Genomic DNA, 25,876 nt, shown 5'->3' on the forward strand with positions numbered 1-25,876 from the left:
AGAGCAAGACCATCTCTAGGATGGGACAAGGCAGAGCCTCCTGAGCCCAACACCCACATTCACAGACCTACCTTCATCCTCATATCCCTGGCAAACTTCTCCAGCTCCTTCCTGACTTCTGTGCGCATCATTTTGGAGACGTTGAGGACCAGCTGCTTCCACTCGATGGGCTGGAAGCTGTGCGGCTCGTGCGGGACGTACAATCCGATTTTGACTTTTTTGACCGAATGCAAGTACTTTTTGTAGGAGTCTTCGAAGTCGAAGATGAGGTCGCTCAGAGTTCGGTACGTGAGAGGTTTGTCCATCAGATCCGATCGCCTGCTCATGCCCAGCGAGCCGTAGCGGCCGTTGCAGTAAATCCCAAGCACCACGTGATGAAAATAGTTCCCTGAGAAGTGGGTTTTAAAGCTGATGGGGAATCGCTCCACGGAGGGCTGCCCGTTGGTTAAGTAGCTGGGGCGCACTGCATCAAGGCAACAACGGTGCTGGGAAAGCAGCAGGAACAATCACACCTCTAAGACATCTCCAGCAGGTTTGGGGTTTTTGACTGCCAGGGCAAAGGGCTGCTTTGTAAACACAAACTTGTTCTCACTGTGCCCAGATACAGACAATGCTGCCAAAACCCATTTCACTGCTTGGAAAATAAGATGCAATGGTTCAGACAGGGAAGGGCATGACTGTAATCACTCTTAGGGGAAAGATAAAAATCACAACACTGTTCAGGTCAGCACACCCGAAGAGAGACCTCCTTCCCCAGATCTGTGGAAGCTCCCCATTTGATACCAACATTAAACTCTCAGATTTCCAAAGGGAAAAGTGTTTACCTCCCTTTCTCAAGGGTTTTACAGAACTCCATTTACTGAACCTCATCTTCTCAAGTCTTCAAATAGTACCAAGAAATTCAGATTTATTACTCTCCAAGGTGACAGTCTACCTTTCCTTCTGTAAACTGGCCCTCAACATTGCCACTCCTCACGTTACCCTTATTACCCTTGTAACACATTGCTGAAAGGAACCAAAGGAAAGGTCCAAGATGAATAACTAATGAGATAAGCATAGAGGCACGGTCAGAAACAATGTTCTTAAAAAGCAAACCCTATCCCTGGAATCACTGGCCATTTGAAAGGCACCACGTGCAGAGGCCAGGACCAAGCTCTGTGCCAGGGTAGAGTGTGATCTCAGAGGGGAGCTACGTGCAGGTCACCTCCTTGGGAGGCTGCTGGCCCGTGCCAGGGAAAGGACAGGCTGAGAATCCCTCACGCAAGCAGCTTTGCGTCAGCACCTACGCTGCACGCAGCTCCCTGCTGCTAATCCTGGGACAGCTGAAACTCACCCTGGCTCCACGTGCTGGCACCTGGCCCCTGGGACAGCAGGTGCCCGTCCCCTCTGCAGCTGAAGCCCCCACCCACTCCTGGGGGATGGAGGAGGGATGACCAGAAAAGGCTGTAGCAGCAAAACGCTCCAGCCTGGGGTTACTCCAGCCAGAGGCACCTGCTGTAACCTGGGAGCCACCCCTTGAGCCACTACAAAATACTGCCCAAAAGGCAGCACTGCCAGGATAGTGTCGGGGCATCCTGACAGGTGGAGGAGTGGGCTCAGTTCCCACTGAAGCTGCAGGAACCTGCTCCAGCCAGGATTCTGCTCTGGGGATCACCAGCATCCCTCGTCTCTCCAGCCCATGCCCAAAAAGGAGGCATTTAACAGCAGTGAAACAAGAGCCACCACACAGCTGAGATATCCTGGGATGTTACTGTGCCCAGCCTTCCTCCCCTGCCTGCACAGCATGGCTGCCTGACAGCTGCTGGGAAACAGAGCACAACAAACCCTTTGTATCAAGACTGTAAAACACAAATTGGGCTCAGCTCTGGTTCTGCCCAGCTTGACATGCCACCACCTCACCACCAGTGTCACTCCCTGGGATGCTGACCCCTGCCTGCACCCCACATTTCACCTCTTCATTCTGTAAGGATGCATGAAAAGCATCCAGTGGCTCTCATCCCTCTCTAAACTATCTTCTCAGGGGGGTATTTCACCCTGTGTTGGTTGAATTTCACTAATTCAGACTTTTGGCTTCTGGACAAATGCAGAAACCAATAAATAAGAGGTTCATGAACTGCCCGAAATGCGAGGTCAAGAGCAAGGAGTTTCACAAAAAAAAAAACACTCAAACAAAAAAAAGACAAAAAAAAAAAAAATTCAACAAAAAAAAAATGGCACAGAACTTTCAGGACAGCCACGGGGAAGTTTTTCAGTTCCATGTCAAACATGTTTAGCTGCATTCAGTGCTAGATGTCATCAGCTTTAGCAGCCTGGAGCAAATGTGTTAGAGGGCAAAGGAACAGACGACACTGTGGGCTCGGCTCACAGTGCCCTTCACTGGCTGTATGACCATGAGTCTGGAAGCCTGTGCACCTCCACACCACACACATCTGCCACCCAGCCAAGGCCACGTGCACCCACCTCTGCCCCACTGCCATCAAACAGACACCCTGCAGCCACTGCCAAAGCCCACCCCAACATCACCTACAGTACAGCACAGCAGAACAGAAACAGCTCCATTTGCCTTAGGTGGTCTCAATGGATCACTGCTGCCTCAGGACTAGTGTCCCCAAGAAAAATATCTCCACCCCACCATCAGTAGATGATTTATAATTAAGGATTACAAATACACTGCAAGGGCAGAAGGGGGCCCAGCACCATTATGTCAACTGGAAAATTCACCACACACTCACCTCATTTAAAAGGTCACCTTGCTTCAGGCCTTAAAAGGTGCATCCTGTGTACATCAAAGTCATGTTACAATAATTTGTGTCCTACAGACCGATTCTTGCAAAAGCCCATTGTATTTATCATTCTGTGCAACTGAAAAAGCACAGAACCTGTGAAGCTTTCAAACACCACCACTATTTTTCCCCCCTCATTATGAAAGGGTTTTCACTCTGCTCCCCAAGTGCCTTTCTGTTAAGTCCATACAAAGCTTTGGTGGCCACCCGCCACACATACACACTTCTGCCACGAGGGTTCAGAGAAGTTGCAATTTAATCTCATTAAATACTTAGTAGGAGTAAAAGACTCTTTTGAGGGCAGAAATTACCCACCATCAAATAACTCAGTAACAACCGCTGTGGAAATTAACCTTTAGGTACAGGTTGCTTCTGCTGAGGGACTGGTTAATGAGAGTCCCCACCCGAGATGAAATACACAGCACATGGGCTGGAAAGGCACGTCAGATCTTCCCCTCTGTCCATGCATCATTATTATAGCTTTTCCTTTCTGCTCTGCCCAAGGAGAGCTGTATTGTGGCAAACAAAAGGCAAGCACACTGCAATGCTGCAGCTGTAATCACACTTCTGAGCTGGGACTGTGACTGCAGGATGGAGAGTCAGGGAGTGAATTACATGTCACAGCAGAGAAGCAGTGCAGAGCAGGAGAGGGCAAAAGCAGCTGCAGCAAAGCTCAGTGGCCTCCTAATCCTGGGTCCTCATGACAATCACAATGATGGAGCCAGGCTCTTCCCAGTGGTGCCAACCACCAGGACAAGAGGCAACAGGCAGAAACTGAAGCACAAGAAGCTCACAGGTCAGGCACAGAAGAGTCCTAGCTGATTGGTAACATCAGCCCAGAGTCCAGTCACTAGAGGGGTTCTGCAGGGCTCCATCCTCAGTCCAGGTCTCTTCAACACCTTCATTTACAATGTGGACACAGAACTGAAAGCAATAAGTAAGTTTGGGGACAGCACCAAACTGAGAGGAGTTGTTGACTCCTTCAAGGGCAGAGAGACCTCAACAAATTGGAGAGATGGGCAACACCAACCACACAAAGTTTAACAAGAGCAAGTGCTGGAATCTATACCTGAAAAAGTGCAGTGCTTCATGTCTTAAGAGCCCAGCAAGGGTGGTTTTGCTGAAGTCTAGTCAAGACAAGCACAGAAAACTACAGGGTGTCTGGTTCTCCCCTCTCTGCCACTCCCATGGGCTAGGGCCATGAGCAAGGACTGCAGGGGAGCAGGAGGGATGGCAGTAGGCTGGGAGCAAGGAAGCAGCTCTGCTTACACCAGCCATGCTGAAGCTGCTAGCACACAGCAGCATGTGGAGCAGGAGGAAAATAAATCTCGTGCTTCAAAACCATCAATAAGGCTTCAGTAAAACCAGAAGAGTTGTTTGTTTAAGCAACTGCTCAGAGGGCCCCCAACCACCAGCAATAAACACTCAGAGAGGTTTCCAGCTGCAGTCAGACAGCATTTCCCATGGGCTTGGGGTTGCTTACTGTGAGGCAGAGTGCTACTGAGCCCACATCTGGATGTAGTCTACACAGAGGGCCCAGAGTTCCCCTCAGCAGCTCCAGGGTCCATGTAGGAAAGGTTCAAGCAGCTGGTTCAGCTTCCCAAAGCAGGACTGCCAGGGTGACATCCCTCAGATTGAGAAACCTGCTCTCCAGTGCCCAGCTACAGTGAGAGGTGACTATCTAAAGATTAGACCATGACAATGCAAGCAATTAAAAGCTCTCTCCCAGCTCTTCACAGCCACCACAGGGGTTGTAGATATTCGGCATGGTCTTCCTTTCCCATATTTCAGTTAGCAAGTGGGTCAAGCTGTAGACAAGCCTGCAGGAGGCAAAAAGGGACACTACATGGAAAACAATATCCTGCAATCACTGCAAGAAACTCTCCCCCTTACTGAAAACACTCGCTCCCAGCCCAGGGATGTTCCTGCTGGCCTGGAGGAGATGGATGGACCCAGGCATCCAGCGGTGATAAACATCATCCACTGATTGCATCCACAGAAGGAACAGTGCAGAAGCTACTGAATAATTTCTCACTCCTGAAACACTTTCACTCTTCTCTTCCTCGTTTAATGATATTATTGGCCAGGGGCTCCAATACCCTGCACAGGTCCAAGTGTTACCTCACATGAACTGGGAGAAGGATGCTGAAGGCAACGGGAGTGATTTGTGCTCAGCCAACGCGGATGCGCTCCGCAAGGCTCCCCGAGGAGGGATGCAGCGTGCAGATTCCCTCTCCCCCTCTGATATTTTGCTCTCCACGTTTTAATAAAGTGAATGCGGAGCAGATAAAATTCCCTTGGCACTTTCTGGTTTGCTATTCCCTTTCATGAGCTCAAATCAATTGGATCTTTGCTCAGAAAGAGTGGGCTGAATGCACCATTACTCAGCTGATTTACAACTGAACTGAGAAATGCCCTGGGGAAGACAGCAGGAGGAATGCTTCTGGTTAGGCACTGACAAGCAGATCATGTAAGCAGAGAGATATGAAGCCAGTTCAGACAGCTACAGAGAGAAAAAGAGCTGTGCAGACTGCTGCAAAATAATACTGGAAGATCTGTCTGAGCTTTCGGTTCTCTCAGAGCAGCTGCTTCCGTGGTGTGTGCAGACAGGGCAGCTCAGACTTTACCTCACTGCCCTATAAAAATGCTTCAAGATCAAGTGCATAGACAATTATGCAAAACTTAATTCTGCACCAAGAGGGATTACAGAAGCATTTTATAAGAAGTCAGACAGTAAAAGGCAATTGCACAAGCCAGCGAGCAGCTCAATTAAAGTGACATCTCGCTAAGCCGCTCTGCACGAGCTGAGCCAGCCTTTGAAGGAAGGCTCACTCTGAGGGTCTGCTGGAGTGGGCTCTGCCTTGTCAGTATCCAAGCAACACTCAAGGCCTGCCAGCACACAAATTACAGCAGTACCTTATTTCCACATACATGGCATGGAACTAGAGGTCAACACACACACACATAGGGCTGCTCAGCGGCACGGGCTGGAAACTCAGGAGAGGGTAAGCACATCTTCTCTGGAAAGCACCTTGGAACACTGCTGGCCTCACTGTCTGCGTCCAAAAGGCAATGCTGAAGATCAAAATCTCATGGCTGACAAAACCAGCAAACTTCCCCACGTGTCATGCCAAAGATGCCTCCCAAAACCCCTCATGCTGCACATGCATCACAGCACTCTGAGGCTCCACGTGGGCATGGCTCCGCACCAGCCACTTCCCAGACACACAAATTCAGGTGGCCCATTCACTCATCACTGCTACACTCTGTGTACCCACACCTCGAGCAAAATACCTGGGGTTTGTAGTGCATGAATCTTGTAAACCTAAATGCATCTGTTACTGGACCACCAGCCAGCAGACAGTCCCTGCTCTCAGACAGAGACTTCCAAGACAGGAAGCAGAAGTCCTAGAAAGACAAGCCTGTCACATACTCTCCCCTGGCTAAACCTTCTCAAGTTTAAAAAAAAATAGTTTGCCCTAAGTTTGGGTTTTTTTAATTAGCATCTACAGACAGAAAAATTCATACACATTTTAACTCTGAAGAAACTTCAAATGACAACAACTATAAAATATAGCTTTAGTCTATTTTGCTCCCTTCACTTCTCAGAAAACACCCCAAAACCACCAAACTGAGGCCACAAGTCAGGTTTGCGGCAAGTAAAAAAACAGCAACAATACATTTAGGTTATCATGGTTATCTGTAGGCCACTAATCACCCTTAGCTCCTATGGTAAGTGGAATAATCAGTTCACTGCTAGAAATACAGCACTGCAAGCCACACTGACACTGCAGAGAGGCATCAACTCCACCTGGGGATTACTTCCCCCATTCCTTTCATCCTCAAATAGTTTGGGACACAACCCTGACACAAGGACAAGCATAACAGACCTACTGACATCACTTCAAGGGAAATCAGTTAATGTAAACTTTTTGGGCTTCAGGAAAGCTTTCAATACTGTTACTCCCAGTATTCTCCTGGACAAAATATCCAGCATGCAGCTAGAGAAATACAGAACACAATAGGTTTCACAGGTCAGACATGAAGGGGTACAGTTACATCAGGCTGGCAACTACTCACTAGTGGGCTCCTCAGGGCTCCATTTTAAGGTTGGTTCAACATCTTCATAAATTATATGGATGCAGGCATCAAAGCTGTGCTTAGTAAGCTTGCTGATGGCACAAAATTGGGAGGAGCTGCTGACTCCCTCAAAGGGCAGAGAGGCCCTGCAGACAGACCTTGACAAATTGGAAAGTTGGGTGACCACCAACCTATGAAGCTGAACAAGGTAAGTGCCAGATTGAGCAGCTGGGACAGGGTACACCCAGTTGTGTATAGACTGGGGAATGAGAGGCTGGAGAGCAGCACCATAGAGAGGGAACACGAGCCAGCAGTGCACTGGCAGCCAGGAGGGGCAACCATGTCCTGGGGGGCATCAGGGACAGCATCACCAGGCAGGCAAGGGAGGGGATTGTCTTGCTCTGCTCTGCACCTCGAGTGCTGGGGGCAGGTCTGGGTGCCACAATGTAAAAAGGATATAAATCTATCAGAGAGCATCCAAAAGAGGGCAATGCTTGAGGGGAAGCCGTGTGAGGAGTGGCTGAGGTCACTTGGTCTGATCAGCCTGGGAGACTGAGGGGAGATCTCACTGCAGTACCACTTCTCCGTGAGAGGAAGAGGAGGGGCAGGCACTGATCTCTGCTCTGTGGTGACAGTGACAGACCCCAGGGAATGGCCTGAGCTGCGTCAGGGGAGGTTTAGGTTGGATATTAGGAAAGGGTTCTTCACCCAGAGGATGGCTGGGCACTGGAACAGCTCCCCAGGGCAGTGGTCACAGCACCAGGCAGCCTGACAGAGCTCAAGAAGCATCTGGCCAACACAAGGCCTGAACTTCAAAGGTTCTTGTGGGGTCCTTCCAACTCAGGATATTCTATGATTTCTCCTTCTGGAAGGGCTTTGAGTCCCTTGTTGACATCAAGCCCCCAGGATGCTGATCCCTCCAGAGCCTCTGGAGCCTGTCAGCATTCCCAGAGGAAACCCTGTCAGCCAGAGCCACCTGCCAGACTCCAACCCAAGGCCCATCCCTGGCACACATTGCCCAGCCCATCCCATTCCCACCCCCCAGCAGCCGTGGATTCCCACAGGCACTACCTGCCAGGCTCTGCCAGCTCCCTCTCCCACGGGAGGGGGCAGCAGCAGCCAGCAAAACGCTGCACAGGCATCCCAGGAGATGCTTTGCTTCGGGGCTTATTTTTAGTTGGGATTTGTTACAAATGAAACTTGATCGTTTCCGACAAGATGTGTCTGGCAGCCTGTTCCTGCAGCCCTGCTTCCCTCCTCCAGCGTTTTAGGATGGTGCAGGTTGATTTATCAGTGACAGCACCAGAGGGTGGAGAAGCAAGTCAGTGTCTAAGTGACTGAAGACTAAGTGGGAAGCAAGCATTATGTTAAGGGCAAGCTCAAATGTCTAAAAGCAATACATGTTTGTGCAGAAAGCACAGCTGCAGGTTCAGAGACAAAAGCTAACAAGACCTGGCCATGTAAACATCAGACAAACACACAACAGAACCCACACTCCTCAGGTGCTACCAAGCTCCAATAAGAACCAACAGAGAAATGTAACAAGAAAACAAGGATTGTGTAGACAGGTATTATCTGGGCACTTTGGGTCAGACCCTGACATTACACAGATTACCAGGGCAAGAGGCAAAGTCTGCATGGCCAAACCACACCTGTGACCTGGCACACAGCATCCCAGCTCCCACCTACAAGCCCAGGTGGTGAACACCAGGGCAGCTCCCCAAGCTGCTGGCACTCACCTGTGGCTGCAACCCTCTCCAACACATCCACGAGGGGCAATGTATTAAACAGAGCTGCAGTGGAAAAAGTCACAGGCATGTGAAAGGATACATCCCCAGGATAACTGCTTCAAGGCATTTGATAGGTAAGGACTCCCTGGTCATTTCTTTTGCTGTCTCCATTAACCTAGAACAGAAACAAAACAGTTTTCAGTCCTTCCAGTAGAGCAATTGACAGGAATCAAAAGGTCCTCTCATATGTCAAGAGCCAGGCACCTCCAGTTCTTATCTCAGCAAGAGCTGGTGAACTTGATTCTCCCCTTCAGTGACCTGTCAGAGTCCTGTTAACTTCTGGAGGATGACTGACTGGGGGAAAAGAAAAGAAAGAGGAAAAACAAAACAGTATTTGGCATCCCAGTGCCTTCCAGCCTCTGAAGGTGGATGGGAGGAATGCAGTCCTCTCTGCCTCTCACAGCAACTCCCTGAGCATCACTTCAGACTGTAACACTGTTGAACTGCACCAGCTGGCAATCATGGAAATCCCAGAGTTTAGCTTATTTTCAAAATAAGCCTGGCTCTCCTCTGGAGGAAAAACAAACAAACAAACCAGAAGAGAGAGGATGGTTACATGGCTCCCTAAAAGCTACAAATACCTCTGGAATCCCATAACTATGGCTGCAGACCAGAATTTATTGCCTTTTTATCAAAGCCTGCTCTGCAGAAAGTTCTACCAACAGACACTTCATATCCCTGCAAACTGAGTTATTGTCTTGCTGCTGCTGCACATCTCCTGTGGACAGGAAAAGTGGCAAAATCCACACCATTTCCTGCAGGTGTGCAGGAAACGATACATGCCCAGGATTTTCCAAGTTCCTGAAGTTTAGTTACAATCTAGACACTATCTCTGGAGTACAACACTGTGACAAGCATCAAGCAACCTCAGGTCAGCTGAGAAAGCTGCTGTACCAGACTGACACTGCACTATTAACCTAGTAGATAACCTATCCCCTTCCACAAACAGATCCTGAAACCCTGGACAGTTTGGGAAAAAAAAGTACTGGAAGTAGCCTAAAAAAGACCAGAAGAGACATCCAGTGTCACACCAAAAAAAACACCCGCACAAAAAAGCGCAGCTGAAAGCTAAGCCAAAGGATAACTTTTATTTTGCAGCCTTCTCTATCCATACCCTGTCTCTGGGAAGAACTTTGTAAACAGATCCCTACTCTAAGGACATACAACATTAAATGACAAAAATATTTATATTAGAGAAGATTATGAAAACATGCATCTGAAACCATCAGAGCCTGTTTACCCCACTTTCTGACTCACCCACCCCATGCACTTTAAACCTGGTGTTGAATGCAAGTGACAACAGAGCTTCCACTGCTATTACAGCCTGTCACAGGCATTTCATGTCCCATTTACCCAAGTTAGAAATTATCTTTTCATTTGTAAACAACCACCCCTTACACTCTGCCTGCGGTACAGAAGACTAATTAGAGTTTGCCTGCCTCCTCCACACTCACAATCAGCCACAGAGCCTCAGAGAACTGCTGGAAGCACAGAGCAGCCCTGGGGAGGGCACACAATGGGGCTCCTTCATCCCCCACAGAGGCTGGCCACTGGTCACAGCAGTGGCCACTGCAAAGCCCTGTCTCTGTCTCAGAAGTGTTATGCACAGATGAGGCATGGGAGGTATCCATAAACAAGATAATCCATTGAATTTCTTATCTTCTAACTACATGAGAGTTACATTAAAAATAAAAAAAACCCCACACACACACACAAAAATAAAAATATATTTTAAAAAAAAGCTGATGACAAATGTGCATCATGAGGAAAAACGTTGAGTTGTAAAACCATTTATCTGCAAGCCATTTGGTCTGCCCTGTGCCTGGTTAGCACAGTCAGAGGGGCAGGGGCAGGGCCAGCATCTCCTCCTCAGCAACCTGCACCTGGATGCAGGAGCTGCAGCAGGACCTGGCAGCTCAGAGACACCAATGGAGCAGGACAGTGACAAGGGGAGCACCCCTCAGGAGGCACCCCCAGTTGTCAGCAAACCAGCATCCACCTGCACCTCTGGGGCAGGCTGTGCCCTCACACACATCCTCCCTGGAATCCTGGGGAGCACTCTGCAAACAGTTTGCTTTCTCTCTGCACTTACAGCAAGGACCGCAGGGTTTATGTCCATGACCCAGTTCAAGAGCCACTGAGAGTTTTTCTTCCACTTTTAACAAGCTTGAGTCAGAGCATGGCCTTAAACCCTGTGTTTGTATTGGAGGCAGAGCCCCTGGAGGATCCCCAAGCCACTGCTCTGCCCAAGGTAGCACAAGCCAAATGTAAATCACTCCTCACAGATTATTTTTCAGTCTACTTTCAACTGGCTTCTCAAAAGCCTGGGAACCCAACAGCTGATCTATCCTATACTTAACCTTGCATCTAAGAAGGTCCCCTCATGTTTAAACTAAATCCTTCCCTTTTTGCAAATTAAATCAGGCGCTATTTCTGCTCTCCACAGCAGGCTTGGAGACCATTCATTATCTCTCCTCTTGCTACAGACATTTGTATATGCAAAAGACTGTAATCTACCCTCTCCTCTGTAAAAATGAGAAAAAAACCACACCAATTTTTATTTATTTATTTCTTCCCTCACTCTCCCTGAAAGTTGCCCCCTTAGGTTAAGATTTTAGGACAATGTTTGTTTCTTTCAATTTTGGAATCCCTTCAACCAACTCACTTCTCAGTCCTTTGGCTAAGCCCACAACAGTACAAACAGACCAATTTCCTTTCGAATCCATCTTTCAGTAGATATTTGCAACCAAGCCAGTGAGCTGTTAGCTTTTCCCTGTTGGCCCACACTGAATTTTTTTTGTTGGTGTTTTTGATGGGTTGGTTGAGAGGTTTTTTTGTTAGAAGTGGATATTTTTTGACTGGGTTTTTTTAGTGAATTTTATTTGGTTTCTTTTATTTTTTTAAGCTCAGTTTCTTCTTTACAAAACTAGCCTTTTCCCTCTCCACAGCTGGCTATTCCCAAACTCTCCATGATTTGCCCTCACTAAATTATCTCCTGCTTGTTCCAGCCCAAGAGATCACTCTGAATATCCCAGTTTCACTTTCCAAAGTTTCCCTTTTCACTTGTCACCTTGTCCAGCCTGGACTGCAAACCATCCATCAGCAAACAATTAGTCTTACCCATGCCATTAAGGAAAAACTGAGCTGGGACGGACACTGCACACCCCAAGTGACAATCTCTGCTAGGCAAGATTGGTAAAGTGCCACTTTCTAGTGTTGCTTTTCACCAAGTTGCATCCTTACATTAAACAGTTTTATTTAGACTCAAGGTCCCTGCCTTATCTGCAGAGATAAGATGTGGCCTTATCAAAAGCCACACTAAAACAAGGAGTTATTACATCTTCTCCTTTGTTGACAAAAGCTCTTGCACACTCATAGAAGGAAATTCTCAGAAACTAACTGCCCAACAATATTGATGTTGCCTTTCCCTTCCCTTGAACTGCAGATAAACTCAAAGTTCCCAGACTTATCTTTTCCCTTATTCTTTTTAAAGGCTGCTATCTTTGCCTTCCCCAGCACCCACCCTCCCCACATTCTCTAACACAAATATTAATGGTTGAAGGCTGCTTGTCAGTTCTCTGAGGGATCTATGGCAAATGACCTATGGCAAATGACAGAGCATTCATCTCATTTGAAAACAGCTCATTACAGGTGCTCTTTGATTTGTCCTTTCCCCCTTTTCCCTCACTCCTCAGTTCTTATCACACTGTCTCAGACATTAACAGTGACCAGAAAGTCTGCAGTTAAACTTGTGAAAGGAGATTTAAGGAAGGTGGAAAAGAATTTTAAAACATCAAGCATTTCAGTTCCCTGTCTTAGCAGGGTTTGCTTCTGGGATTTTCTTTACATCTTGACAGCTACCTGAAAAGAGTCCACATATACAGCTACTCTTTACAGTCTTCTATCAGACAGCTGGAAACTAGCCCACAGTCACCCTCTCCCCACACTCCAGTGAGCACTGGGGGCAGCCCATCTCTTCCAGGAACTCAGGAGAGACTGCTACAGTCAAAGAGAAGCACCTTGCAGCTCTCCTCTTTGTGGCATTTGCACCACTCTGACCTCTGCCAGGCAGATCTTATTCCAGACCACAGTGAACACACTTCAGCCTCTAACAAATGCAGCCAGCAGGAACAGGCTGCTTGCTCTTTCCTCAAGACCTAGTCCTTGGCAGATAGTGATGTTTCCTTGTTAATTGATTCAAATTTCTTCAGTGTTTTCAGGAGCCCACCAGGACTATCTCCCTTGCTCTTCCTGCAGCAGGAGAGGCCCTGAGAGGAGTTGACTTTGCCTCTTTGGGATGCTTTCTGTTTAAAATGGCAGTGTCTAAAGACAGCTCATAGCAACCATTAATTCCTTTTGCTCCCAGATTTTTCACTTGGGGCACCCAATTTCATACACAGGTAAGAAAAATCTTAAACCTTTCAGCATGCCCAAAACTGGAGGATCTGGATCTCACCAGCTGGCACCGATCACGCCAGAGTCCCTTCAGGGATGACCATGCTTAGGAGAGGCTCCCCATTACCTTCACCAGAAAGACTCCTACAAGACTCAATAAATTTTTTATTAGTGAGATTCCCCAGCACATTTTTCCACAAAATTGCCCTTGCACAGACCCATGTATTTTGCATTAGGCCCATAAAATCTCCCTCTCCCAAGTCTTTCTAAGCCTCCTGACCGTTTCATTCATGATAATGAAGCCAAGAGAGGTGAAAGGCACCAGCAGGAGCAAAAGGAGATAAAACAGCAGAGCAGATACACATCTTGTGTCTCTCTCCAAAAACAGTGTTTCAACAGCAGAAGCATTTCCACCACATCTGAACACCACACCACATCTTTAACATTCCCCCTTTGTGCGAGAGAGAAGCAGATGTTCAAATGCCTTTTGCAGTCTATTGTCTGGAAATGGCATAAGCCCATTTTTCTTTATAGCCCCATCAGTGTTTCCTTAATAACATGGTGTGTGGAAACAGTATTATTTCCTGTGTCCCCTTCCCTGTTATTTGGCTGTGTGGTTGCCACGTGACAGCTCCTATCGCGCTCCTTTACTGCGATCCATTACACATTATTACATCTGCAGCCACTGAATGCCTCTCCCTCCTCACAGAGCAGCTTCTGGGCTCTAATTCCTACAAGAAACCTACCCAAACATCAGTTTCTGCTTCAGTTGTAGGTCCCCCTGTTCAGCTGGCACTTAACTGGAGGCAACAGTACAATACCCAAATCCTCTGTGGAGGACAAAGAGATTTGTTTCTCATTGTGCCTCATGCTTGCATCCTAGAACAGAAGCTTCCAGAGGGCTTATCTCTCCTTGTAAACCCAGTAGCAACAGCTTGTTGACATTTAATTCACAGATATTACTAGATACAGACATAACACTTTTTTCCTACAGCTCTTACATGATCTGAGCCTGGAAGTTTTAAAAAGAATGGCTATGTTAGTCAAAAGTACCGATTTTTATCAGACTAGTTGTACCAACTAAAGTCTGATATAGGTTTAGCCAGCATAATCCTGGCTGGGAAAAGGAAAACCAGTCCTACTGGTGTCTGAAACATTTATATCACATGCATGCACACATGGACCAGTAGAGCTGAACTTCACAGGGTGCCCTTTAACTATTTAGTTCAAAAAGGTACATCATGAACCCTGTGAAGGGCACTGTCCTGGGATACTTGTATTAGCAAGGCACTCCTACAGTGGATGTAGCTACACCCGTAAATTTGGATTTTGTGCAAATGCAGCCAGCTCAGGAGAGGTGAGACCCAGGCACATTTTCAGACAGTTTGCCAGTACAACAAGAACAGCCCACAGAGTTTACAGGTTCACAGCTCTGCCACCCCGACTCACACAGCTATGCCAACAGAAATCTAGCATTTCCAAAAGTGCTATCTGCAGTCTAGACAAATCCACGTGGTGTCTGGCACTCTGAAAGTTAAGTTGATAATAAGACTGACTTGTTCTTAAAGGGATTGTAAACACTGAGTTATAGCAAAACTATATCCCTTATTGAGTTTCTATAGATAATTTATGCTCTTCTTCCTATGCTCAGCCACACATTTTTATTTTCTCATACATCACACTGATGCTGGCAGTAAATCTCTACAATATCTAGTCCTCCCTTCATAACAGAAAAACTCATTAATATGCCCCAGCTGCTTTAGGACACTTTCACATGAATTTATGAATATTCAATTTCCATCTAGTACTCAGCTTCTTTGTGTCCAGCCACTGCTGTCTCAAAGAGAGGCTGCCAAAGATCTCGTAATACTTTCATTAGCTTTGAGCCCTCACATTCTGAAATCAGCAATATGTTTAGTGTCAGTAAAGCTCTGGGAACAGCCTCATTTTTCAAGAGCCAGTGGCAATTGGTGGCTTTCAGCCTCTTGCCCGATCAGCTTGCAAATGCTGTGCTGCAGCAAGCGAGCCCTTTCACAGCCCAGAAACTGCTCAGAGCAGCTCCTGTCACCTTGGCACAAGACACCTGTCATTGCCACGCTGGGAGCAGATTTCTTGCAAAGCAGAACACACCTCCCAGGAAAAAAAAAAACAACTTGGAGGTGTGTGATTTTTCAGCTTTGATGAGAACTGGCCTGCACTCCAGGTGAAAGAAAAGGGAAGCTTTCGAGCACACCTCAACATTACAAGGCAAACAATGCATTGTTCACACAGAATGACCAAAGCTGGGGTTGGAAGGGACCTCTGGACACCATCTGCCCAACCCTCCTGCTAAAGCAGGTTCATTTAGAGTAGGTTGCACAGGTAGGTTTTGAGTATCTCCACAGAAGGAGACTCCATAACCTGTTCCAGTGCTCTTCCAGTCAGCCTTAAAGTAAAAATTTTTTTCCTTATACTTAGATGGAACTTCCAATTTCTGCCCATTGCTCCATGTCCTGTCACTGGGCTCCACTGAAAAAAGTCTGGTCCCATCCTCCTGACTTGGCCAAGCAAATCTTAAAAGATCTGAAATCTAAACCAGAAACTACAAGTTTCATAAAAACAACTGTAATTTTGATTTCATAAAAATGACAGGAACTTCAGACAGCCTTGCATGCACTCTCCTTCCCAAAACTGGAGAAACCAAGACCAGGCAAGTGTTAGAGCCCTGCAGCAGGATCTGGGCAGCAACACATGCCCCTGACAGCTCCACTCCTCCCAGCACTCCCATCTACCAATCCAGGAAAAAGCAGCACAGGTCTCAGGACTTCACACCGTTTAAGTCCAGCACACACCATGTTCAGACATCTGTGCCTGGAAATCTGGCAGCCCCTGAGGGGTTGGACCATTTCCAGGGCACCATCCTTAACTCCACAAAGTCCTGCCACCCCATTCCAAGAAGTTCCAAGCAGCAACAAGGAGAGGGTCAGACACTCATCCCCAGGCAAACACTAAGACAGATAAACAGAGGAAGTGGGTCCATTTGGGAGATGATTTGAAGCCACAGGCACATCTCCAGCTGTGAGCTCTGTATTTGTACCCTTCTAGGAAAAAGAACCATCCTTGTGAGCCAGGCTTTTATCCAGCCCAGGAAGACAATGACCTTTTAAGTGGTAAGTGCTGAGCATAATTCATTTTCATCCTTCACTTCCTTTGAAAAAAGTAATGGGACAAATTTAAAAATGAGTGAGCAGCTTGAAAATTGGTTTAAGCTTCTGTAAAGCCATCTATCATTCAAGGCACAAGATTTGTTTTAAACTAGTTCCACCAGAGCAGTGAACATTAAGTAAAGGCAGTGAGAAAGACTGCTGTCAGCAAGATGAAAACCTGAAGCACAAAGCTGAGATGGGAACTGGAATTTTAGAGTGAGGGACCATTAGTGTAATCACAGAGAGCTGGGAAGAGCTAGAGACAGACCAGTCTATGGGAGTAATTATATTCTGCTTATCTAAATTTCACCCTAAAATAAAAGCATAATGTTGTCAACACCCTTCCTGCCCTAACCTGCCAATTTGTTAGGTTCTGTTAAAGAGCTGTCCTAAGTATGATGTAGTTCTAACATGCAAGAGACCCCAGTACTCTGCTGCCAGGCTCTCTGGGCACATGTTCGCATTTGCACTGCACAAACCATCACCAACCAGCACAAGCCCACCATGGATGGAACAGCAAGATGAGCAGCAAGGCAGAAGCACGGACATGACTTAAACAGTCCATTGTGAGCCTCCAGGGAAAACTGCTGTGCCCAGGATGTCAAAACCCTGCTGCATTTTGTGCAGCTAATCCCTTCCTACCACCTGCAAAGGGCATTTCAGCACAACCAGAATATCAGGACTCGCTCAGTTTTCAGAAAAACAGCCCAGCCCAACACCAGCAAGCAGGGTGTTTTCCCACCCCTGTGCATGCAGCTCTGGCCTGCAGCCAAGCAGCTCCCACGCAGCTGCTGAGCAAGAACAGCCCTTCCACCTGCTGGTCTCCATGGTCCATTTGCCACCCGGCAGCAAGCTGGGACACTCCTCACAAAGGCAGCAGCAGAGGCAGCTTTGGCCCTGCCAGAGGAGCTGTGGCATGAAGAGACAGCCCTCCCATTCCATGGTGCTGCAGTGCTTAAATGCCAGGTGATCAGGGCAAGGGCATAGAGCAATTCCCGTGACACTTACCCACTCAGAGGTCTGGTTTTTCTGATCTCGAAGAACTGTGTTCCCGTGTGATTGTATCTGTATTTTGTCTGTTAAAGGAAAGTAACTTCAACAGTCAAGCAATAAAATAACACTGCTCAAAAGGCAAATTTCAGTTCTGACATCCTGTTGAAACACAAAATGGGCAGTAAAAGCCATTGACTCTCAGATAGCAAACACTTGGCATGTGAAATAAAGCAAAATTTTTCACTTGTTTTTTTATATGACCAATTAGCAGCACTAGGTGCAGAGTCAGGTATTAAGGCTGACCATCTAAAATTACACTCAAATTCAGCATTTGAAGGTTATAAATTCTCTTTTCCACTAGGTCCCACTCATTACTAGGTTGCAAGTTTGAAAAAGTCTCCCACCCGGGCAAGAGAAAGCTTTCACAAGCCTACCCAAACCATATAATCCAGGGTCTGAAAAACCTTATTTTCTTTAGAAGTCTTTTAACTCCATCAGCCACATGGCTCACCTACGACCTGTCAACCCAAACCATTGCAGGTGCATCCATTCACACTTACAAAACATAAATCATTCTCTAAAAAGTAAAATGCTCTTGAAATGAAAACAACCAGCTATGTGCAAATCAAGGTCATTGGCTAACACTAATAGCAGAAAAGTTCATCACAAATGATACCAGCAGACAGTCAACCAAATCTCAGCACCACTTGCCTAGCAGCACAGGCTGCACATGACAGCACCAGCAAAAGCAGTCTCTTCCCTGCTCCTTGAGCACTTCTGTTCAAGCAGCAATGCAATAAATCAGACCAGGAAAACAATCTGTTCAGTAAAATCAAAATCAAAACAAAACACCCAATAAAGCTTTGTAAAGAAAAAACAAATCACTCTGCCCTTACTTATGCTAGGTTACTTTTCCATTGAATCTCTTTCCTAACCTAGTACCCAAATTCAGAATGTTCATGCCAGTAAAACTGGTGATACCAAGGCAGATACCAGGGCACAAGCAGGTGACCCCATGGAAGCAAAGAGCTGCTTGCAAGGCATAAATAGCACAGCTGCTGGATGTATAACCATAGCCTAAATAAAAACTCCAGCTCTTGCCAGGATGCTCTGAACTGACTTCAAATGAGAGTTCAGAGTCCTGCACAAACAAGGCTTTACTTCCCTCCTGCCTTCAAAACCTAATTCAAGAGGCCCTTTCAGGGTGCTCTGCTCATGCATCCTCTTTCAGCCCTCAAAGGCAGTCCAGAGGCTGCTCCCCAGCCTACTTTGAAGTTTTTCTGAACACAGACCCAAACCCTGTGCCTAAGCCCTGCTCCTGCTACATAGCAGAAAGCAGAATCTCAAAACCACTACGGGGTGAGGTGGGGGATAATGTAGTTTTTGGAGCTCTGCATGACATGGTATCCTCTCTGGAACAACCCCAGTGAGCAAGAAGCCTCTTGTCCCGGCCAAGTGGCTGCCACAAAGAAGAGAAATGCCCCATCCCCCTGCAGAGCAGGCAGCCCCAGCCTCCCTCCCCACGGCAGCTGCAGCAGCTCCAGGCCCTTGATCCCAACCACCACGCTAACCACGCCTGCTATTTCTGGATGTTCTTCCAGCTGCCACCCATATCCTTTCTTAATCCTTGCCAGGACTTCACACTCATTCCTCGTCCCCACAGTTTCACCATACACACATACACAAAAAGTTTAGAAAGAGTTTAGGAAAAAAGGGAAACAGAAGAGCAGCATCTGGGCCAGCAACCTTCTCTGAAATGATCTGTCAGCAATGGAAAGTCAGGAATTGGGCATGGGGCGGTGACAGGGAGGCTAGACAGATGTGTAGATCCCTGATGAATCCCCCAAGCAGGGTGGGACACCTGGAAAGGAGATTCCTTTGGCCAGTTCCTGCATCAAAGGACAGCTGCTTGTGCCCCTCACCCCAGTGACAAGCACTCCCTGCAGGCTGAGCACACAGGCAATCCTCAGGGAACCCACAGGGGCTGCCAAGGCAGAGGGAGAAAGGGTTTGCCACAACACTGGCTCTCTCTCAGTTGCTTTATGACGAGATGCCATATTATTTCTCCAGGCATCATGATCTGATCATAATATCCTCATAAATCAACTTCAAAATAAGCACTTCTCTTCCCACCAACGTCATTCCAGTTAAATTTTTCAGTACAATTTAAAGTTAATTACATCTCCCAGAGGATTGCTATGACAAGCTCAGTGCTGCTGGTGCTATCACAAATCCCTGGAGGCATCCCTTTACCCCCAAATGATCCCAAGCCTTTGCAACCAGCTAAGGCTTCAGTAAAGCTCTGTTAATTCACACCAGCCTTCTTTCCGGAGACCACACGCTCGAGAAGGATACTGCAGCAGCTTCATGTAGGTCTGTATTGCCTGCAGCCATTCTGGGATTGACATGGAGAGCTTGTAGTTTGGCACTGGAGGCACTGAGGGCTGGACACAAGAAAAAAGATAAAGAGGTTAGACAGCCACGGATCCCGCAGAGCAGATAAGTGATTTATTCACAGCAGCATGTGCTTAGTGCTACACAACACAGCAGCACAGATGGCTGAAACCCCACGTGAACCCAAGCACCAGGCAAAGGCATCCTCTGACCACAGGGGCTCCCCAGCAGCAGGGCCAGCCCTGTCCCTGCATGGAGAGCCCGTGGTAGGCAGATCATCAGAGCATCCTTCAAACACCACCCCATGCAGGCAGGCAGCCCAGCACAGAAAGCCTGTGCTGCCCATTTCCCTCCCCCCAGCCCCAGCACAGGGCAGTTTGGGTGAGCAGAGTCCCAGTACTGCCTCTGCTGCTCTCCCTCCCCCAGGAAGCCATTTCAAGTCTAATTTTTGGCCTCCTTTACCACAGGAGACAGATAAAAGGAGACAAGGATCCTGGGCTGCATAATTTCCCATCTGCCGTGTGTCTGCAGCATGCTTGCTGGGGAGGGAGAGCACAGTACCTAGAAGACCACCTGGGACCCAAATATTTAATGACTTTAAGACACTTAAAGATATAGACTGGCAACATAATGGGATTTTTCCAAAATCTCATAAGACATCTGCTTGTGCCTAAGCATTTTAAGAAGGCAGGCCCTCAATCCATGTTTAATCCCCACAGCTATTTGGTTCCTGAGCCTGCAGCCATGCAGGAAAGGGGCACAGCACTGTCCCAACTCCACATATTTCAAGGGTGAGACTGCAAAATACGGGCTCAGCAGATATTAAAGTGGGCAGCATGGCTAAAAAGAAGTTAGCACAATTCTCACAAGCACAGTGGAGGAAACAGTTTATTTGAATATTAATGCCAACTCGAATTCAGGAACCAGTAATTTGGGCAGCTGTGACAAGGTGCAGATAAAAGCATCTGTGGGCCCACATAGTCGTAACCATAGTTTACAGCTCATAAAGTGACATATCACTGTCCTTAATACACTTCAAGCCAGCAATTACTGATAAGAAGAGCAAGTTCAGGTGCTGTAGGGCCATCTCTGCCACAAAGACTTTCCAGTTCCCACCTCCATTAAGATTGTGGGTTTCCTTTCAGAGAACGAGCACCAGTAATCCCAAGGCGAAAAAACCCAGCATTTACTACAGGCAGTGAGTTATTGCAGTCAAATAGTAAATACACCTTGGAGAAGGGGAGGAAAAGCACCAAACCAGAGAGTTCTACACTACTGGCACACAGAAACATACTGTAAGTGGCTAGCAGATGGCAAGGCTTCCAGCTCGCCCCCGCCATCCCAGTGCTTCACAGGCACTGCACACATGGGCTCTCCTCTCACCAGTGGGAGTTATGAGCAAGACTCATTAGCGCTTCTTAATCATGATTTTCATGCCTAAGCTCTTCATTAGAGACATTTTTTTGGTTCCACAGGTTGCTTTCTCACCCAGCCCCTTTGGGCTGCATGGATTATTCACCTGTCCGTTCCAGCAAGAGGGCAGACCTGGACTCAACACACCAGATAAGGCTCAAGTTTCAGAAGCAGCAAGGAGCTGACAAAGGGAATTATGGCAGGGCTGCCACACCTTCCTGGGGTGGCCATTTCTGCCCCAATATACTCAGTCCTTGGCTTCAAAGATACAGAAGCTCTAGGTGCATTGCACTTACACAACACACTGAGGCAATGGGAGCCCTGGATGCTGCAGAAGTGGGGATTTCATCCTTCTCCCAGCCCTCAGCCTGCTGCAAGCCCCAGGACAGCATCCCATAGGGATGGCATCAGTGAGAAGGGACACAGCCCTTTCTGAAACCCACAGTGGCCACCCTCACCAGAGGGAACAGGTTCAGACCTCCAAGTGAGCTGCCCCCCATCTCCAAGGCAGGCGATCATACTACCAAGGAGGATAACCAAGGAGGATGACCACGTCCTAGCATAGCTTAGAAAAAAGAACCAGGGTTTTCTCAGTGGGTAGAACACATTCCAGTTACCTCATCAGGCCTGCTGAGCCCCTCCAGACCTCAGGCAAGAAGGGAGGAGCATCCATAAGCCTGAGCCCACACAGGGCAGCACTGCTCTCCTCTCTCCAGAGCAGGGCAGGCAGTACACCCACCACGCTGCCAGCCAGAGCAGCAGTGGGCAGCCACACACCACTCCCACTCCCTCCAAACATCTTCTCCTATCTGATTCCTGCCCCAGCTGCAGGAGGATTGATCCTGGGCACCCACCCAGCATGGAGCAGAAGCCAGGGCTGCACAATACAACAAAGTGAAGGAAAGCACAGCTTTGTTGTGATTGAGGATGCAGCCCTCCAGCTCCTGGTATGCATCCACAGCAGCAAGGAGCAGGCAAGGATTGTAGCAGGAGGTCATGGACGGCAAGAGGAAATGCAGACACAGCACTGCAGACCATAAATTTGTAAAGCAAGTGAAATTCAGAGACGAGTCAGATGAAAAGCCTCGACCTTTTGTCAGTCTTTCCAAGGAATAGCAACTCCAGACAGTGGAGCCGCTGCAGTGCAAGACCACGTGGCAGAGCTGGAGACTCATCCCAATGCTGGAAACGCTGTAGTCTCAGCTCACCCCAGACATCCTGTGTGAAACTCGTTCTGCCCAATTCCACTGTCTCACTTAATGACCAGAAAGTCATTTTTTACTAGCTCCCCCTGCAAGCACACTGTTACTCAGCACAGATGAGGCTGACAGGCAAGAGTCCTCAAAGCTGCTGAGAGGTTTAATTTCATATGATCTCCAAGTATCTCCAGGATCACAGAACAAAAAGGATTGCACAGCCCTTCCAAACGGTAAGCCTGCACTATTCCCAGAGCTCAAGCCAACAGTCCGAGGTGGAGACCCCACAGGTTCCAAAACTGTCCTTGCAGACAAGCCAGCTTTTTGTAAGAACTCTGCCTCCCGAGAGAGATGCAGCCTGCACCTCTGCAGTTTGCATTTGTTCCAGTAAGGACAACCTCAGTGACACAGTCAGAAGCTACTTACCACCCTGCGTGTATGATTGCTGAGACTAATGCCAAGATGATTAGAGCAATCAAGTGGAGCTTCTTGGAGAGGGGATGAAAACTCTCTCCCATCACTAGGGATTAAGAAGAGATCAGATGCAGAAATGGAGCAGTTGCACACGCCACTCACTCAGCCTGAACCAACTATCAATGCAAGCAGATTATAAATCATCTTCTCACAGGCACAAGTTTCCCTCATCACTCCCAAACGGCAGTACCTGGTCTTTTGCAGGGTCACACACACCCAGCAGCACAAGCCAATTAAGAAAATTTGTACCAGCATTTAAGGAACAAGTCTCTGGGTCAGAATGGGAATGTGAGTGGAAATTACCATCACAACTTTGCTAATCCACTACCACTTTGTGGCAAAAAAAACAAACCCTGCTCCTAATCTTAGTTTGCTCACCTGAGCTATGGTCCTAATAAGCACCAGGTAGCCCTCAAACTATTTTCTGACCCCAGAGGTCCCACATTAGCCAGCAAGAGCTACTTTGTCACACAGGGCACCAGGTCCTCCTGCCCCTGAAGAAATCTCTCTAACAGGGATTTTGCTTCTGGGCAGTGCTGGAGTGCAACTCCTACAGCACTGCACACTGATCATCAACATCAAATGATTTGGTCAGCCAGATTTCAAAACATTTTTTAACCTGCCCAGCTTACACACATGCTACAGAGAGTCAGCCCAGAGCTGTGGTACTGAGGAAGAAGCCATGGGCAGTGCTCTGGGACATTCCCACAGGAATACAGTGTGCAGGCCAGCACACTGGAGCCACTGGCATGCCTCTCACCAGATGCTTTGTCAGTCACCACGGGTGTCACCAGTAAAAGTTACATGCTCTGGAGCTGGGAAGTAAAGGATGAAAGTCAAGTGTAGCGCGTGCTTTTCCATCTCAACACCAAGTGGGCTTGCAGGACATTTAGACTGGCATAAACTGGTCAGGCTGCTGAAACAAGTTCTGCCCACTCCCTGTCCCTTCACTTCCACCTCAAGTGCTCGTGTAAGTACAAGATGAACCGCACCAAGGAACCACAAACTCAGCATAACCTGATTATTCTTTAGCTGGATATGCTCCCCCATCCAAACAAAGGGGGGCTCCAGCAGAAGGAGAGCAGAGTGGAGAAAGATCATCTCTTTTGCACCTGCACTGAACTAAACATTGCAGAAGAGAGATGAAAGCCCTTTTCACTCCACATCTTATTTGACAAGCACCTTCTCAATACAGCCCAACACAATAAGCTTCCAACTTCCCTGTGCACAGAATTTCCTTTCTACTCCACAAAAGGAACAGGCATATGGTTCACATCAGTATCACTGACAGCCTGGACCACGACAGCAGCAGCCCAGCCATCTCACCCCAGCACGCAGAGGGGTATGAATCAATCCAGATCCAGCGGTCAGCTCACATTAATGCTGCTTGAGGCAAGGAGTGAATCAAGCTCCAAGTCTGCCAAAGCTGAGAGTGTTAAAGACATTGTGATCAGTAACGCAGCACAGTGTCGGGAAGCCTTGGAACAACAGCAGACATCAACATTTTATTTGCTGGCTGGAGGAAAAGACTTGGGTGAGGCACAGCTGTTTGGGGCTTGTACTGAGGAACGTACCAGACAGAAGCATTTGGAATCTTTCCACACACTGGAAATGAAATGTCTGAGTTTTAAATCCCTTGCTACATTTAAGGAGCAACGCTGCGTTTAACGAAATGCCTGTGATCCAAAAGGAGAACAAAAACCTGCTTTAAATTGCGCGAAGTGCTTCACTCGGTCCCTTAAGATTTCTTTCAACTCTTGTTTTCTGCTTTTTTTCCTCCACAAGCTACAAGGAGTAATTTTCCTCCTGCTTGCTCTCCAGGACACCAACCGCAGCCCCTGAGCAGCCCGTTCTGAGTGCCCCATCCTGCTCCCACGGTCCCGAGAGCATCCCAGGGATGCGGTGTCACCCCGCCCGGCCCCGAGAGCATCCCAGGGATGCGGTGTCACACCCGCCCGGCCCGAGTCCCCCGCGGCCGCACCGCCGAGCTCCGCTGGGGCTCCGTGCCCGCCGCTCTCCCGCACGAGGGCACGCACCGGGGCCCCGCCTTACCCGAGCCAGGCGGGCGGCGCTGCGGATGGCCGCCGCCACGGCCCCGCCGTCGGGGTGCACCCGCTCCACGTGCCCCCACATGCGCTCCCAGGTCTGCCCGTCCATGGGGAAGCCGCTCTTGTTCACCAGGAAGAGCGAGCCGCCGTCCCGCTGCTGCTCCTGCTCCTCCTCCTCCGAGCCCCCGCCGCTCCCGCCGCCGCCCGCCGCCCGCGGCTGGGCGCTCCGCGACCGGCCCCCCTCCTTGCCGGCCGCCGCACGCCGGCTGCTCCCGCGGCCGCCGCCGCCGCCCGCCGCGCCCGTCATGGCCCCGCGGCCATGCCCGGGACCGGGACCGCTGCCGGGATGTGCCCCGCGGCCTCGCCGCCGCTCTGTCTGTCTATCCGTGTGTGTGTGTGTGCCTGAGAGGGGCGGGGGCGGGCGCTCGCTCGCTCGCTAGCGGCGCCGGCCCGCTCGCCCCGGGTGCCCCGTCCCGACCCCGCTACCGGCCGCAGCCGCGCAGGGGGCGCGCCCCGCGCCGCGCGCCATGCCGCGCGTTACCGCGCGACCGGCCGCCCGCCCGCCCGCGGCGCGCCCCCATTGGCCGCCGCAACAAAGAGGGGCGGGGCCAGCGGGGCGGGGCGGGCCGCCACTGGCCGAGGCGCCGCCGGGAGGCGCCCCCTGCCGGACAGCCCCACACACCACAACCGGGCGGCGCAGGGCGAGCGCTTTCCCCGCAGCCGAACCGAACCGAACCGAGCCGAGCCCAGCCGAGCCGAGCCCAGCAGAGCCGAGCCCGACCCCTCCGGCAGGGGAGCGCCGCGGGCCCGGGCAGAGAGCTGGCGGTGCTGCCCACTGTGCCCTGGACGGGAACCTTCAGCGTTTCACATCAAGCACAGCAGTGTCGGTGTAATGCATCTCCTAGAGCCAGGAGTGGCCCCCCATCAGATGCAAACATCTGGAAAGCGTGGCTCCCGTCCGCTGCCCCTGTGCACAGACACTGCTGCCGCTCGGATCTGCCCTGCTCCAGACGGGAACCCATCTCTGCGGTGCCCTAATCCGCTTCCCGAAGGCTCTCGGCAGCCGGCAGTGTATGGTGAGTTGCTAATCACTCTCCGCAGGAGCCCATGTCTCTGTGAGTCCTT

The 25,876-nt window shown here is 49.1% G+C and overlaps 1 protein-coding gene across 1 annotated transcript in view; it reads right to left on the reverse strand.

The window, feature by feature from the left end:
* The window catches only part of VASH2 (vasohibin 2), a 33,642-nt gene extending 8,584 nt beyond the window's left edge, over positions 1 to 25,058 (reverse strand). Inside the window, exons 1-5 of the mRNA XM_033054352.1 lie at positions 24,756 to 25,058; positions 19,582 to 19,670; positions 17,242 to 17,298; positions 8,694 to 8,768; positions 72 to 453 (exon numbers count right to left, since the gene is read on the reverse strand). Of these exons, the coding sequence (XP_032910243.1) occupies positions 72 to 453; positions 8,694 to 8,768; positions 17,242 to 17,298; positions 19,582 to 19,670; positions 24,756 to 25,058 (906 nt within the window). The remainder of the gene's footprint in view (positions 1 to 71; positions 454 to 8,693; positions 8,769 to 17,241; positions 17,299 to 19,581; positions 19,671 to 24,755) is intronic.
* Between the last annotated feature and the right edge of the window lie 818 nt (positions 25,059 to 25,876).

Source organism: Catharus ustulatus, chromosome 3 (genome assembly GCF_009819885.2).
Source record: "Catharus ustulatus isolate bCatUst1 chromosome 3, bCatUst1.pri.v2, whole genome shotgun sequence".
NCBI classification, from domain to species: domain Eukaryota; kingdom Metazoa; phylum Chordata; class Aves; order Passeriformes; family Turdidae; genus Catharus; species Catharus ustulatus.